A 17,332-nucleotide genomic window follows, 5' to 3' on the forward strand; every position below is an offset into this window, starting at 1 on the left:
CAAGGATGGCTAATACGGGACAGGAATTTTAAGGAGGACACAAGGAGTAGAAGAGACGTCAATGCATAGATAAGATTAAGTTGTTTCTCAAGGCTTATATTTCATAAGGTGCAAGCTGTGCAAGGGTACTATTTGGGAAAAACAACTATTATGGGATGTTCAAGCTTTGCTGGTTGCTGTTACAAAATGGAGATACATTTCTAAAATGGAGTATGGTATGCTAAGCATCAAAGTGTATCAAAGTATCAAAATACATGCATATATGAACATATGATTATATGAATATGAGAATATAGGATATTATATCAAACCTCACAGCCATATTAGTGCCACCTTGAACACTTTAAGTAGCAGTGTTTAAGATAGCAGCTGCCATTTTAGTATGGTCTTCATAGCTTCCTGCTGCAGCTCTAGCCTTTGGTAGCTCAGATCACATATTCTTAATGGAGAGGGGAAGGGAGTTCTTATGCATTTTTTTGGGAGGGGGAGCAGGAGAAGAGAGAGAGGAGAGAGCAGACTGGGAATGAAGTTTCTTTTGATAGAGGACTCAGTGCAGTGTTTCTGTGAGTGCTTACTTAGTTTTTACTTTTCCTTCTCCTTTAATATTACATCAGAGCTTCTGGGAGATAAGAACACAATCCCAGAGAGAGAGTCATGTACATTGGCATACTCACAGAAGCTGTTACACAATGGGGCAGATTTATCAAAGTGTGAAATGAGAGCTCAATACAGAAACACTCACCCACTTTCTATTCATTCCTATGGGATTTTTAGAAGCTTTTTTATCAAGTAATAAAAATTAGCATTCAGTTGATAAATACGGTTCTAAAAATCCCAAAGGAATAAATAGAAAGTGAATAGAGTTTTTATGTGGTAAACCATAATCTGCCCCTATAAGACTCCTAATTATGAAAAGTGTACATTTTTAGACCTTATTTATGAAAATTCATTTTCTAATGGGAATAAACTCAAATTTTAAAAATCTAAATATAAAAACATGATCAAATAAAACCGTGATAAAAAAAACATAAATTCATAGTCGCAATTATTGCGACTTTAGAACATTAGAATCTTGATTGTTTACCCCTGTGTGTTTATTAGCATTATGGACCAAACACTGTTTTCTGTCCTTTTCTGATCTTTCTAGAAGTCAAGAAACATGAATATCACAATACATTCCTTTCAGAGGTTAGAGGTGTTATCAAATTAGTGTATTAGGGCTTACCCCAACTTCACTAACTTTCCCAAGATTGTCTGGCCAACCTCAGTCAGTTCGGGCTGGAATCAAACTTTGGACCACAGAGATGCGAGGCATTATAAACTATGCCAGAATTTGTAGTCCAGAAACAATTTAGGAACTGCTGAGGAGCTATCACCTTCGACATGTTACATAACCTCACCACCAGGTGGCGTGACTATAGCATCATACAATTAAACTATGTATAATTTTAAACAGCCTTATTATTTGAATCTGCTAAGTATATTATCTGAGGTTAATACTTGCAGGGTTTGAGTCTAGGGATCTGCCTTGTAAAAGTGCTAAATCAACAATTGCAGAGGACTAGGGGTGCAGCCAGAGATCAGGAGGGCTACCCATATCTGCCAGAGCTGCCCCAGGGTATCAGTTGTATTCATTCTGCTTGTGCTCACACCACTCCATTGGCAGGAATATGGAAAGGCTGTGTTCACTACCCACCAATGCACTGCAGACAGGCTTGTGTTCATGAGCATCAAGGATATCAATAGTTTTTGTGTATTTTTTTATATATAAATATATACACTGTTATAGATTGTATTTATTGCACTATTCATTGCAAGTTCTTCTGAAAAGTTTATGCATGTATTTGCATTTACTGACCATTTAGGGCTAATTGTCGCATAGGACCTGTAGATTTAGCTGTTCTAACGAGTTATCCATAAAAAATGAGGAGCTAGAAATGGGGAATCACTTACAAAAATATACAGTTATTGATAGAAATAGCTAAATGTCATGTTCATTATTAGGAAGTAAGGAGGCGGTACTCGGCGGTGTTAAAGCACATCCCGAAACAACACAAGTAGAAGAGAAAGATAGAAGTTACAGAACTTTCTCTGGTCGTAGAAGTCACAATTAGTGATGAGCGAAAATTTTCACCAGGCATGGCAATCACAAACTGGCGCAAAAATTTGACTCAGAAAAATCGCTGTGTGTCAAAATAGGCACGGGCACGTCAATATGGGCACAGCTGTGTCAAATTGGATGCTGTAGCTCCAAATTGTCCGCGGGCGTGTCAAAAAGGTCATGCACGTAAAAAAAAAGTCATGTTTCACAATTTTTTAGGCTAAACAGGACAGATTTGCTCATCACTAGACACAATGGTGGTGCAGTAACCCATAACTAAATTTAAGTGTCTGGAATTAATTCCCCACAGAGTTAAAGCCTGGTAGTGCTTCATTCACATGAACAGGCCCAATGGGCACGTCGGCACTAGACATATTGTAGTGCAAGTAGTTGAGGATCTAAGGGGTCAGTTTCATGGGCATTATTCCCTAGCACTGCACACTAATGCAGTAGATTTATATTATAGTTAGAAAAGTATCCACAGCAAATAGGAACGGCTGCGGTCATCTTCTTGTTGCTCCTTTGCCTCACTGTCAGGCATTTACCTGTAAGCCAACTGTAAAGACTCCCCAATCCTCTCCATTCACCACACCTTCTCAAGTAGGATTGCCACCTTTCCAGTTTTGACCTGCATAGGCCGGCTTTTGAAAGGGCAGTCTTGGTCAAAATTTTGAAAACCAGCCAGGACTTTTCTAGATTGACGTGGCAATTGGCCAATTGCTGATATCCACATTATCCCGCCCCCATGAAATCACATTCCACAACGTCGCTGTCTGCCCCCCGTGCCCAGCTTTTTAGGATGGGGAAAGGTGGCAACCCTATTCTCAAGACACAAATGAACCTCCATTTGTCAGTTGTACTGTAGGGCACAAGTGGTTTTCCTGAGACCTAGACCTCCATCATCGTGGTCTTCACCCAAAATGTACAAACCAATTCTTCAGCCTTAAAGATGGTTTATCTTCCACTAACATATCAATGTGTATAAGGCAGCTGCATTATCTCCTGCCCCACCCAACATTATCCGTCTTTTAACTTGAATTCTTCCCATAAAACAAATGCACCCCGACACAGTGTTTTTGAAAATAATTTCATGTAACCATTTATTGTAAGAGGTCATTTTATTTACAAATCAATAATCAATAACTTAAAACACGATAAAACCTAGAGAGCCAGGTCACGTAGCTAATACTGTACATTGGGGTTCAGAGGCAGAAAGGTTCTTCACAATTAGTGCAGTACATTAAGCAGCATGGCAGCCAGAAGGATAAATATACTGGAAGAAAATGTATCTCCTTTGTTAGGTGAATCCTGGTCATTGTTATCATTTTTGGGAATTTCAGATGCATTAATATCTGCGGAACCTTCATCGATATGTACAGTAGTGAGACCTTCAGAAGGTGTACTTGTGTTACTGTCCCAAGGGTTGTTAACATCTGTATTTGTTGAATTGTCCATGGAAGAAGAACCAGGGCTACTGCCATTGCTGGACCCAGGGGGAGACTGATTTGGATTAGATACACCACTGTTGCCACCAAAACCATTCACATCAGTGCCAGCTCCATAGTTGGATGACACAGATCCATTATTAACTTTTGTAGAATTGTCCATAGAAGATAAATTGGGGCTACTGCCATTGCTGGACCCAGGGGAAGACTGAACTGGATTTAATACACTACCAATGATACCAGAACCATTCATACCAGTGCCATTACCAGCTCCATAGCTGGATGTCACAGATCCATTATTAACATTTGTATTTGTAGAATTGCCTGTAGAAGATAAATTGGGGCTACTGCCATTGCTGGACCCAGGGGGAGACTGAACTGGATTTGATGCGCTACCAATGATACCAGAACCATTCACACCAGTGCCATTGCCAGCTCCATAGTTGGATGACACAGATCCATTATTAACATTTGTATTTGTAGAATTGCCTGTAGAAGATAAATTGGGGCTACTGCCATTGCTGGACCCAGGGGAAGACTGAACTGGATTTGATACACTACCAATGATACCAGAACCATTCACACCAGTGCCATTGCCAGCTCCATAGTTGGATGACACAGATCCATTATTAACATTTGCATTTGTAGAATTGCCTGTAGAAGATAAATTGGGGCTACTGCCATTGCTGGACCCAGGGGAAGACTGAACTGGATTTGATCCACCACTGCTCATACCAGAACCGTTCACACTGCTGCCATTACCAGCTCCATAGTTGGATGACACAGATCCATTATTAACATTTGTATTTGTAGAATTACTCATAGAAGATAAATTGGAGCTACTGCCATTGCTGGACCCAGGGGAAGACTGAACTGGATTTGATACACTACCAATAATACCAGAACCATTCACACCAGTGCCATTGCCAGCTCCATAGTTGGATGACACAGATCCATTATTAACATTTGTATTTGTAGAATTGCCTGTAGAAGATAAATTGGGCCTACTGCCATTGCTGGACCCAGGGGAAGACTGAACTGGATTTGATCCACCACTGATGATACCAGAACCATTCACACTGCTGCCATTACCAGCTCCATAGTTGGATGTCACAGATCCATTATTAACATTTGTATTTGTAGAATTGCCTGTAGAAGATAAATTGGGCCTACTGCCATAGCTGGACCCAGGGGGAGACTGAACTGGATTTGATACACTACTGATAATGCCAGAACCATTCACACCACTGCCATTACCAGTGCTTAGATTAAATGGCATGGAGTTGAGACCAGAGCCAAAATTGTTACTCACATTGCCTGACGGGTTCAATCCAGACCCAAACCAACCCAAATTGTTAGCATTGCTACTGTTACCTGTTATATTAAAGGTGGTGCCATTAACGATGGGGTGAGTTGGAATACCTGACCCATAGGGGAAATTGGAACTGCTGAAATTGCCAACAGAACTACTTCCATTAGCTGAAGTGTTAGATCCAGTATGAATGCCCCAAATGTTACTGGCACCTGAATTGGACACATTTGGACTATTGGCTATGCTGTTGTTACCTGAGATGTTAAAGGGATTGCCAGAAAGCACTGGGATTATTGGCAAGGGTACTCCGATGGGCACAATAGAACCACTGACATTACTTGCAGTTCCGTTTCCATTTGACCAAGGGTTGGACCCAGTAAGATTTCCCCCAACACTAGTGATGCCTGGTTCTGATTGATTTAGGCTGCCTGCAGTGCCGTTGCTACCCGTTAAAGAGGATGATGTATTGTAAAGACTAGAACTGCCTACATTACTATTATTATTACTTGCATTCCCTACATTGTTGGCTCCAGGTGACATGTCACCAGTGCCAGACCCATTGCTACAGACTGACGGAGGTACATTCAGACATGCGCTACTGTTACAGGTGCTGCCGTTACCCCCAGCAGGGTTAAGTAACGTGGGGGAGGACCCACTAGAGACACTGCCATTGCCTGCATTACTGCTTCCATTCACAGAAGTGTTTGAGACGCCAGCATTGCCCAAACCCATTCCCGACTGATTGGAAGCGCTGGTATTACCTGCACTGGTGTTAGGAATTGGGAATGGTGCAATAGGGGCACCGGCACCGGTTGAACTGCCATTCCCTGAAGCGTTGTATTGAGTTGGTGAGTTACCTGTAACAGAACCATTGTTGCCCCCTGGAAAAGCATTGTTTGTGCCGTTGACAGTACTATTGTAGGCTGGGCCGCCATTGCCTGTAGATGAGGGGCCACTTTGGACACTTGTATTGTTTTTGGCGGTTAGGCTTGTGTTATATACCGTACTGTTGTCCACAGGACCTGTATTATTTCCATAAACCCCTGGATAAAGTGCACTATTGTTTACAGCACTACTATTACTAGTATTCACACCTGGTAAAGTAGCTGTTTGTGTGCTGGGAGGGTTAGTGGTGGGTGCAGCATTGATAGAGGGGTATCCATCTATAAGAAGATTGTCCTCTGTTAATTTGTTGTTGCAAAGATTATTATTGCAGCATTGTACCGTGGCGTTGTGTAACTTCTGTAGGAGTGGAAAGGCTGAGCTCTGACACATAGCAGGGTTGGCGCATCCCTTTAAAACCATAGGTTTTGGTGTTCCACCTAGAGAGAAATGCAAAAGTCAGATGATACCAGAACCAATCACACCACTGCTGTTACCAGAATGTATAAAATAGCTGTCACTATCACTGGCATTGCCAGTGGGTTAAATTCAAATACCAACCCACCTAAATTGTTATATATCAGGTATATTAGTATGAGATGTTGCCTAAAGAAACTAAGTGTATTAAAGTCTCTGGGAAGGGACTGGGGCTGTGGGATAGCAGGTATAGTAGGGAGAGATGGTGCCTATAGTAGCAGTGGGGGGATAATAGCCTCTGGGAAGGGACTGTGGCTGTGGGATAGCAGGTATAGTAGGGAGAGATGGTGCCTATAGTAGCAGTGGGGGGATAATAGCCTCTAGGAAGGGACTGGGGCTGTGGGATAGCAGGTATAGTAGGGAGAGATGGTGCCTATAGTAGCAGTGGGGGGATAATAGCCTCTGGGAAGGGACTGGGGCTGTGGGATAGCAGGTATAGTAGGGAGAGATGGTGCCTATAGTAGCAGTGGGATAATAGCCTCTGGGAAGGGACTGTGGCTGTGGGATAGCAGGTATAGTAGGGAGAGATGGTGCCTATAGTAGCAGTGGGGGGATAATAGCCTCTGGGAAGGGACTGGGGCTGTGGGATAGCAGGTATAGTAGGGAGAGATGGTGCCTATAGTAGCAGTGGGGGGATAATAGCCTCTGGGAAGGGACTGTGGCTGTGGGATAGCAGGTATAGTAGGGAGAGATGGTGCCTATAGTAGCAGTGGGGGGATAATAGCCTCTAGGAAGGGACTGGGGCTGTGGGATAGCAGGTATAGTAGGGAGAGATGGTGCCTATAGTAGCAGTGGGGGGATAATAGCCTCTGGGAAGGGACTGGGGCTGTGGGATAGCAGGTATAGTAGGGAGAGATGGTGCCTATAGTAGCAGTGGGATAATAGCCTCTGGGAAGGGACTGTGGCTGTGGGATAGCAGGTATAGTAGGGAGAGATGGTGCCTATAGTAGCAGTGGGGGGATAATAGCCTCTGGGAAGGGACTGGGGCTGTGGGATAGCAGGTATAGTTGGGAGAGATGGTGCCTATAGTAGCAGTGGGGGGATAATAGCCTCTGGGAAGGGACTGGGGCTGTGGGATAGCAGGTATAGTAGGGAGAGATGGTGCCTATAGTAGCAGTGGGGGGATAATAGCCTCTGGGAAGGGACTGGGGCTGTGGGATAGCAGGTATAGTAGGGAGAGATGGTGCCTATAGTAGCAGTGGGGGGATAATAGCCTCTGGGAAGGGACTGTGGCTGTGGGATAGCAGGTATAGTAGGGAGAGATGGTGCCCATAGTAGCAGTGGGGGGATAATAGCCTCTGGGAAGGGACTGGGGCTGGGGGATAGCAGGTATAGTAGGGAGAGATGGTGCCTATAGTAGCAGTGGGGGGATAATAGCCTCTGGGAAGGGACTGTGGCTGTGGGATAGCAGGTATAGTAGGGAGAGATGGTGCCCATAGTAGCAGTGGGGGGATAATAGCCTCTGGGAAGGGACTGGGGCTGTGGGATAGCAGGTATAGTAGGGAGAGATGGTGCCTATAGTAGCAGTGGGGGATAATAGCCTCTAAGAAGGATCTCTTTTCTGTTTCTATAAGGTTGTTACACTCTGGTGATGGCAAAGACCCATGGGGGTTTTAATGCATTAACCTGCACTTCAGTTTCAGAATTGCTCTTGGTTATCAAGTTCTCCAGTTCTCTTTTTGGCAATCACCTATTCGGCCACTTAGACCTGCTGTTCACACCACCCATGGAATAGTACCCAAGAGCGATGTGTGTGTGTGCAGGATAGGACTGGAACCTTTGGCCTATATTAGTGTTGCAAAACCTTCAGAAATTGAAATTGCTTTTTAAAATTGAAATGAATGCCCTTTGTTATAGCTCCTCCACCTTCCCTATCCATATTTTTTTGGAGAGAAGAGATTACCTTGGATGCTCACGCCAGCGATTTCCATGCAGGAAGTGAGATCTCCATAGCACTTGGTCTTCTGGGAATTTTCTAGTGAGCACTCTTTGCCATTTTCTGTCTGACAGCTATAACATTCTTTTCCATTGGGTGTTTTAGGACGATTTGGCAAATCTGGAAGTTAAAATGAGTATTAACATGAGTGCTAAATTTGTATGAGACCAGGTCTAGAGTGGCAGAAGCTCCAGGGTTCCCCAGCGTCAGTAGGCGCAGTTACCCACCATTCATGGTGATGCAATGGCAGCACAGGGGCTGGTTTGGAAGCAAGTACCTTAATGATTTGCACCAATATGTGTCAGTAAATAAGCTGTACTGAGTAGAAGACCTATAGCCGTTCTCCCCCTTACCTGTTTGCTTGTTACAGAAGTTGTCTCCGCAGCACTGCACTAACAGAGTTGTCTTTTGGTTAGAGAAATGCAGGTCTCCATTGCACTTTGGGAAATTGGCACATCCTTTTAGATTGGTGTCTGAAATGTCTCCTGATAGAATAAAAAACAGCATTGTTTCAGTAATTATATGCTTTATCCTCAGTAGATACAGAGGGACTCAATTTTTAGGCTTTGGCTTAGGGTCAAGAAAGCACTTCAGGAGATGTTCCATGATGGAGCCATTGCTCCTCAGTCCTTGCTACTTAAATAAAAGACTAAAGCACTGCTGACACAGTTACCATTTGTCTCAGGGAAGGTTCCATACTGGGCACAGCTTAATCTGGACAAGATAGCACCCTTATTCTTTTGGAGGGAATTATCTTTCCAGTAGAGTGTTGCCCAAAGTGTAGCGTATTACTGCACATGATATGTTGCAGTTCCAAGATCTGGAGCAAACCTTACACCCATAAATATGGAATAAAATGGCAAAACCCAAAACTGGAACAATAATGAATGGTGCCTCTTTGGCAAACAGTCATATTTTCCCATTGAAATGAATAAAGTAATGTTTAAAGAATGTGAGCCCGATGCACAGGTCTTGGTGGCTCCATCTGTAATTATGAACCTGCTCTACTAAACACAATCTAGCATTTGGGTGCAATTTTATAGCTATGGCTGTTTCCATTATTCCTGTAGTTGCGGGGACCTATGTAGTCATAGGTGACAGCATAGTGTGCCCCAATGATAACAGACCAATTGGTTTTGTCCATATTTACCTATCCAACCAAGGGCTGACCAAGTGAAACATCTCAGCTGAAGGTGGAGCAGTTTATTATCACATAAAATCAAACTGAAGGCACGTGATTATATATTTCAAGATACCTTCGGGCTTAAGTTAAACATAAGGGCAACTAATTTACCCAATGAGGGTTTTGTGTAACGGAATTTGTAGTTTTTCCTTACCCAATGCCCCTTTAACTCTCATATCCACACACTGTTTCTGCTCCCCGCGGCAAGGCAACTCCCTCATCATTTCCTTATCGCAGTACCTCCCGGGCGAAATGCAACTGAAGCAGTTGAGATCATTGTTTCTTTCCACAACATCTGAAAATAAAACACAGTTGTTACTTTCAGGCAAGTGTCATCTACCACAACAGCTAATTATCAAGATTCATTTGACGTAGTTACTGGCAGCTGTCTGATTGGTGGATACCCTTTGTCAATCAGCGAATGGACAGTAAATCACTGCATTCTGAGGGATATTTTCAGAAGGTTTTAGTTGTATGAAGCAACGAATGTAAGGCAAGTGAGCTCAGGTGAAGAAGTAGAAGTTGTAAAACGTGCCAAGGCTGAGTGCAAAGTCAAAAATACGGCCTCACTCTGCCATGTTTTTCCACCCTGCCTTCCACAATAGGTAAACTGATGCAGGTCCCTGAAAGAAGGTCTCCATCTATTTACACCACATGAATACAGTGCTACCTACATTCAGCATCATTATTTTTGTGAGGGGCAAGTGGGGGGATGCACATAGGGTCATAGTAGGGGCATTGTAAAAAATTCTCTTCATTGCAACAAATGATAAATTACTAATAAACTACAGGTATGGGACCTGTTATCCAGAATGCTCGGAACCAAGGGTATTCCGGATAAGGGGTCTTTCCGTAATATGGATCTTCATACCTTAAGGGGCTGATTTACTAAGACACGATTTCGAATCCGAATTGGAAAAATTCCGATTGGAAACGAACATTTTGCGACTTTTTCGTATTTTTTGCAATTTTTTCGGCGTCTTTACGATTTTTGCGTAAAAACGCGAGTTTTTCGGCGTCTTTGCGATTTTTGCGTAAAAACGCGAGTTTTTCGGCGTCTTTACGAAAGTCGCGATTTTTTCGTAGCGTTAACAGTTGCGCGCAAAGTCGCGCCTTTTTCGTAGCATTAAAACTTAAAAGGCGCGACGTTTCGCGCAAGTTTTAACGCTACGAAAAAATCGCGACTTTGCGCAACTTTCGTAAAGATGCCGAAAAACTCGCGTTTTTACACAAAAATCGTAAAGACGCCGAAAAACTCGCGTTTTTACGCAAAAATTGTAAAGACGCCGAAAAAAATCGCAAAATTACCAATCATTACGAAAAAAACGCAATCGGACGCATTCGCCCCGTTTGTGGGTTAGTAAATGTGCCCCTAAGTCTACTAATTAATCACTGAAACACCAATTGAACCCAATAGTATGGTTTTGCATCCAATAAACATTAATTATATCTTAGTTGGGATCAAGTACAGGTACTGTTTTATTATTACAGAGAAAAGGGAATCATTTAACCATGAAATAAACCCAATAGGGCTGTTCTGCCCCCAATAAGGGGTAATTATATCTTAGTTGGGATCAAGTACAGGTACTGTTTTATTATTACAGAGAAAAGGGAATCATTTAACCATTAAATACACTAATAGGGCTGTTCTGCCCCAATAAGGGGTAATTATATCTTAGTTGGGATCAAGTACAGGTACTGTTTTATTATTACAGAGAAAAGGGAATCATTTAACCATTAAATAAACCCAATAGGGCTGTTCTGCCCCAATAAGGGGTAATTATATCTTAGTTGGGATCAAGTACAGGTACTGTTTTATTATTACAGAGAAAAGGGAATCATTTAACCATGAAATAAACCCAATAAGGCTGTTCTGCCCCCAATAAGGGGTAATTATATCTTAGTTGGGATCAAGTACAGGTACTGTTTTATTATTACAGAGAAAAGGGAATCATTTAACCATGAAATAAACCCAATAAGGCTGTTCTGCCCCCAATAAGGGGTAATTATATCTTAGTTGGGATCAAGTACAGGTACTGTTTTATTATTACAGAGAAAAGGGAATCATTTAACCATGAAATAAACCCAATAGAACTGTTCTGCCCCAATAAGGGGTAATTATATCTTAGTTGGGATCAAGTACAGGCACTGTTTTATTATTACAGAGAAAAGGGAATCATTTAACCATTAAATAAACCCAATAGGGCTGTTCTGCCCCCAATAAGGGGTAATTATATCTTAGTTGGGATCAAGTACAGGCACTGTTTTATTATTACAGAGAAAAGGGAATCATTTAACCATTAAATAAACCCAATAGGGCTGTTCTGCCCCCAATAAGGGGTAATTATATCTTAGTTGGGATCAAGTACAGGTACTGTTTTATTATTACAGAGAAAAGGGAATCATTTAACCATTAAATAAATCCAATAGGGCTGTTCTGCCCCCAATAAGGGGTAATTACATCTTAGTTGGGATCAAGTACAAAGCACGGTTTTATTTTTACAGTGAAAAAGGAAATCAATTTTAAAAATCTAAATTATTTGATTAAAATGGAGTCTATGGGAGACAGGCTTTTTGTAATTCGGAGCTTTCTGGATAAGGAATCCTATACCTGTATATACAGAATTATGAAATTAAGTCAAATTCTATTTTTACCCATTTGCTGATATTGGTAAGAATCTGAAAATGGTCATGGAACTATATCATCATACTCATTGGTCACATAGAGAGATGCTGCAAGTTTCAAGACCCGCTAAATTTCAATGTTGCACTGCTATTAATTGGGTTTTTTTTGGAGTTTGGAATGCAAATTCTTGACCAAAGAGAGCGAGACTAGTGATAAGTGAACCTGTCCTGTTTCACTTCGCCAAAAAATTAGTGAAGCGCAAAACTTAACAAAACTCATTGAAGTCGTGGGGTAGTGACTTTTTTCCATACCATCTGACTTTTTGTTTTTTACCACCCAGGTTTTTTTCGTGGCCATTGGAGTCTATGGGTATTTTTCCAGTGGTGAAACCTGGCAAAAAACTTCACTACCGTCACAAATAATGTAAAAATATTTATCACCCATCTCTCCCTTATGTTTTTCCTACTGAATCATTTTGAAATATATAATTTTGTTTTGCTGAAATCAGTGTTTATCAGAAACAAGCCACAAGTGGTTCCCTTGGGCAAAGTGCAAATGAAAGGCTTACCCAGTTTGGTCTGATTGTTGCAGAAGTCGGAGCTGCATGTTGTTTCCTGAAAAGAAAACCTCACTGTTCGACTTGGGGTAAAAATAGATGTCCTTGAGGGTCTTGGTGCATTTAGACAGCTCTTATAGACACTCCTATAGGAAAGGGGGACTGTAGAACAGAAAACAGAATGGTCCTATGTTAGATTTATCAGAAACATGAAGGATGCAGAATACAAAGTAATTAAGTATTCCATAAAATGGAGCTGTTTATAGATCTAAGAGTTATTATACTGATTACAAATGCTTGAAGGAGATTAGTTTGTTTAAGCAGCAGCACAGCCATCTGCAAACACAGCAGTGAGGTCCTACTTTCCAGCATTCTTCTACCATAGACTCCTTCAGGTCAGATTCGGACCCTAACAAGTCTATGGAAGCATCTATTCCAAGGGATAAGAATGCTGAGAAGTCGGATTTGTCTGAGGCACAACTTGGGGCATAGAAGGAAAAAAAGGTGGCTCCATGGATGTATAAGAAGCAAAGCAGATATATGAGTGGCCAACTTACAGGAAGATATTGTGAGGACTGATGTGCTACACCTGGCATTATCCCCTGGGCAGGTCACTTCTTTTCCTTTACAGTCATTTTCACCCATACAGCTGTAGCATCTAAGAGCATTACCTGAAAAGGAGAAACGTGACTGATTATCCAAAACAATCTAATAGAAGTGTGGTAAAGGGGGAAGGAGAAGACACTGAAGATCTTGATGAGGAGAATGATGACATGTTTTCTACGAGATGCACGGCTACAAGAAAGACAAACCTCAAGACATAATGACAACCCTCCTCAACGTTTTAGTTTAAACTTGAAATAGTTTCTCTTTTGCAATTTGGTTTTAAAATCACTGGAGTTGATGAAACTGGTGGGACCAAAGCAATGGATGATTCCAGGTTGAAGACCAGGTTGAAGACCATTATATTTTTTTTCTAACATACAGTAGTAAAGTAGGTTGAAAAAATTTGTAAGTCCATCACATTTAACCATAATGCCTATATATAACCTACCTAACTGCTAGTTGATCCAGAGGAAGGCAAAAAAACCATCTGAAGCTGGCAATAGGACCAGTCCCTGGATCAACTTGTACTAACTTTTTTGTTAGCTATAAGAGTTGAGTAAATGTGGGGACATCAATTATCCCTTTGTCATTAGGGAGATAATGATACAGTCTTCTTTATACTAAATGGAAACATAAAGTAAGGTCTTAAGAGTGCATCAATCTTAAGAATGGATGAGTTGGTGGCTACAAAGGAAAGCCTTAACCTAAAAAATGTCAATGCCTCTACCTTAGAAATGAATGGAATTGCTCAGCCTGGAATAGACATATTTGTAAATCAAGAACAAAGGATAATATTTATTAGCAGAAACATTCAAAATGGAAAACTCCCTACATTTGAGAAGGCTCTTGAACTTATTTTAGACTGAACAAACAATGTTAAGGTTATTTGTAAATGTAACTGCAGTTGAAAGTACTGTTTGATGAGTGTTTATGTATTAAGCTCTAACTAACTAGCTACTGTATATATTAGTTAAGGACGGAAGCAATCATCAATTACTTATATATATCCATTTATAAGGTGTGGTTGCAGCCGGACCAAGCTGGTATTTTAGTACACGCCAGGCTCTGCCCAATATACACCTATGCATAATAATAATTATGTTGTGAGCAAGTGATAAGATAATTACCACTTTCTTTTGCCTTGAAGAGCTTTTCATTTGGCAAAATAAGTAGGAACAAGGTGTCTTCCTCTTATTTTATAATAATTCCCGGACCCAGCCCTTTATTTACACCAAACCCAAAGTCGCCTCTATAACCTTTTCGATATCTGTAAAGGCTGTTATACACCGGAAAGATCCGAGGGGACAGGAGAGCAACCGTAATCTAGAGGGTGTTTTCTTTTTCTCTTTATCCTCTTTAGCTATAGCATGTCTATTCCTATAACCAGGGGATGCATTATGGTGCCCATAGAATAAGACAGTGGTTGGCTTATAGAGTGCATCAAGCTATGTGTCTGTGCCAAATACTGTGCATTAGGATGCTGCTATGCAGTATGAAACACAGACAGACAATCAATGGTTTAACCTAGGCCCAACAGATCCTTCAGTTACTAATCTTAAATATATCTCAGTAGTAGGTTACATATACATTGCATTGTTCTGATTCTAACAGCTGCAATAAAATATTCTACATTTATCGCCATAAACATCTTCCACTTAATCTGTAAGTTCTTCTGGTCAGTAATGAAACATTGAGAAGATGAAAGCCAACAGCTGACCTACCATTTTTGACCAAGAGGCTGCACTCAGCTCAATCTCATTTTATATATTGTATAAAGAATCCCAGAGCCTCATCAATGCTCATCATGCAGCCTATTTGCTCCTACAGTCCATCATATTGTGAATATTTTGAGCACCAACTAGCAATTGGTGGCCACAAAAGCGTATTCTCCAGTCCAACAACTGCAAAGATTAATGATCTCCACCTACAAGGATCTTCTCAAAGCTTACTAAGTAACACTTACCTGGATCAATCAGGACTAAAAACCCGAACAGCAAAATGATTATTCCCATGATGTGTGGAGCCACCTGCAATGCAGCTTGACAGCTTCTCCCCAAGAGGCAAAGAGTTGCCTAAATACATCTGGTCCTCTCCCTACGTCACATGACAAATACACCTGAAACTCCACACCCCAGCAAACACCTCACCCCCCGTGTCCTTTGTGAGTAATGCAAACTTAAAATATCCCTGCAATTAATTATAGTCTTGCTATAAAACTGAAGCATGTCTGGTCTGAGGCAACTTCTTAATATATTTATACTCCCCCTGATGGAATATGAATCTTATGGAAGAGGACTGCCTTATCCCTAAAGAAGACTATATTGATCCTGGATTAGAGAATACACAAATGCACTGTAGCTAGAATATTAACAAAAGGGGCTCTATATATGTTTCCTACTGACCTATCTATCCACTCACATACAGACCCACACTGACCTATCTATCCACTCACATACAGACCCACACTGACCTATCTATCCACTCACATACAGACCCACAATGACCTATCTATCCACTCACATACAGACCCATACTGACCTATCCACTCACATACAGACCCATACTGACCTATCTATCCACTCACATACAGACCCATACTGACCTATCTATCCACTCACATACAGACTCATACTGACCTATCTATCCACTCACATACAGACCCATACTGACCTATCTATCCACTCACATACAGACCCATACTGACCTATCTATCCACTCACATACAGACCCACACTGACCTATCTATCCACTCACATACAGACCCACACTGACCTATCCACTCACATACAGACCCACACTGACCTATCCACTCACATACAGACCCACACTGACCTATCTATCCACTCACATACAGACCCACACTGACCTATCTATACACTCACATACAGACCCACACTGACCTATCTATACACTCACATACAGACCCATACTGACCTATCTATCCACTCACATACAGACCCACACTGACCTCTCTATACACTCACATACATAAACACATACTGACCTATCTATCCACTCACATACAGACCCATACTGACCTATCTATACACTCACATACATAAACACATACTGACCTATCTATCCACTCACATACAGACCCATACTGACCTATCTCTCCACTCACATACAGACCCACACTGACCTATCTATCCACTCACATACAGACCCACACTGACCTATCTATCCACTCACATACAGACCCACACTGACCTATCTATCCACTCACATACAGACCCATACTGACCTATCTATCCACTTACATACAGACCCACACTGACCTATCTATCCACTCACATACAGACCCACACTGACCTATCTATCCACTCACATACAGACCCATACTGACCTATCTATCCACTCACATACAGACCCACACTGACCTATCTATCCACTCACATACAGACCCATACTGACCTATCTATCCACTCACATACAGACCCATACTGACCTATCTATCCACTCACATACAGACCCATACTGACCTATCTATACACTCACATACAGACCCATACTGACCTATCTATACACTCACATACAGACCCACACTGACCTATCTATACACTCACATACAGACCCACACTGACCTATCTATCCACTCACATACAGACCCATACTGACCTATCTATCTACTCACATACAGACCCACACTGACCTATCCACTCACATACAGACCCACACTGACCTATCTATACACTCACATACAGACCCACACTGACCCATCTATCCACTCACATACAGACCCATACTGACCTATCTATCCACTCACATACAGACCCACACTGACCTATCCACTCACATACAGACCCACACTGACCTATCTATCCACTCACATACAGACCCACACTGACCTATCTATCCACTCACATACAGACCCACACTGACCTATCTATACACTCACATACAGACCCACACTGACCTATCCACTCACATACAGACCCATACTGACCTATCTATACACTCACATACAGACCCACACTGACCTATCTATCCACTCACATACAGACCCATACTGACCTATCTATCCACTCACATACAGACCCACACTGACCTATCTATACACTCACATACAGACCCATACTGACCTACCTATACACTCACATACAGACCCATACTGACCTATCTATCTACTCAAATACAGACCCATACTGACCTATCTATCCACTCACATACAGACCCACACTGACCTATCTATCCACTCACATACAGAC

The 17,332-nt window shown here is 41.7% G+C and overlaps 1 protein-coding gene across 1 annotated transcript; it reads right to left on the minus strand.

The window, feature by feature from the left end:
* Nucleotides 1-3,174: 3,174 nt before the first annotated feature.
* LOC116412419 (uncharacterized transmembrane protein DDB_G0289901-like) lies at nucleotides 3,175-15,173 on the minus strand. Its single transcript, XM_031906622.1, has 7 exons — nucleotides 15,088-15,173; nucleotides 13,076-13,189; nucleotides 12,531-12,680; nucleotides 9,491-9,631; nucleotides 8,507-8,638; nucleotides 8,121-8,273; nucleotides 3,175-6,180 (listed from the first exon to the last, which is right to left on the minus strand). Exons 1-7 carry the CDS (start codon nucleotides 15,134-15,136, stop codon nucleotides 3,329-3,331), a joined length of 3,591 nt encoding a protein of 1,196 aa, XP_031762482.1. The 5' UTR covers nucleotides 15,137-15,173; the 3' UTR covers nucleotides 3,175-3,328.
* Between the last annotated feature and the right edge of the window lie 2,159 nt (nucleotides 15,174-17,332).

The sequence above is a fragment of the Xenopus tropicalis genome, chromosome 7 (assembly GCF_000004195.4).
Source record: "Xenopus tropicalis strain Nigerian chromosome 7, UCB_Xtro_10.0, whole genome shotgun sequence".
Taxonomy (NCBI): domain Eukaryota; kingdom Metazoa; phylum Chordata; class Amphibia; order Anura; family Pipidae; genus Xenopus; species Xenopus tropicalis.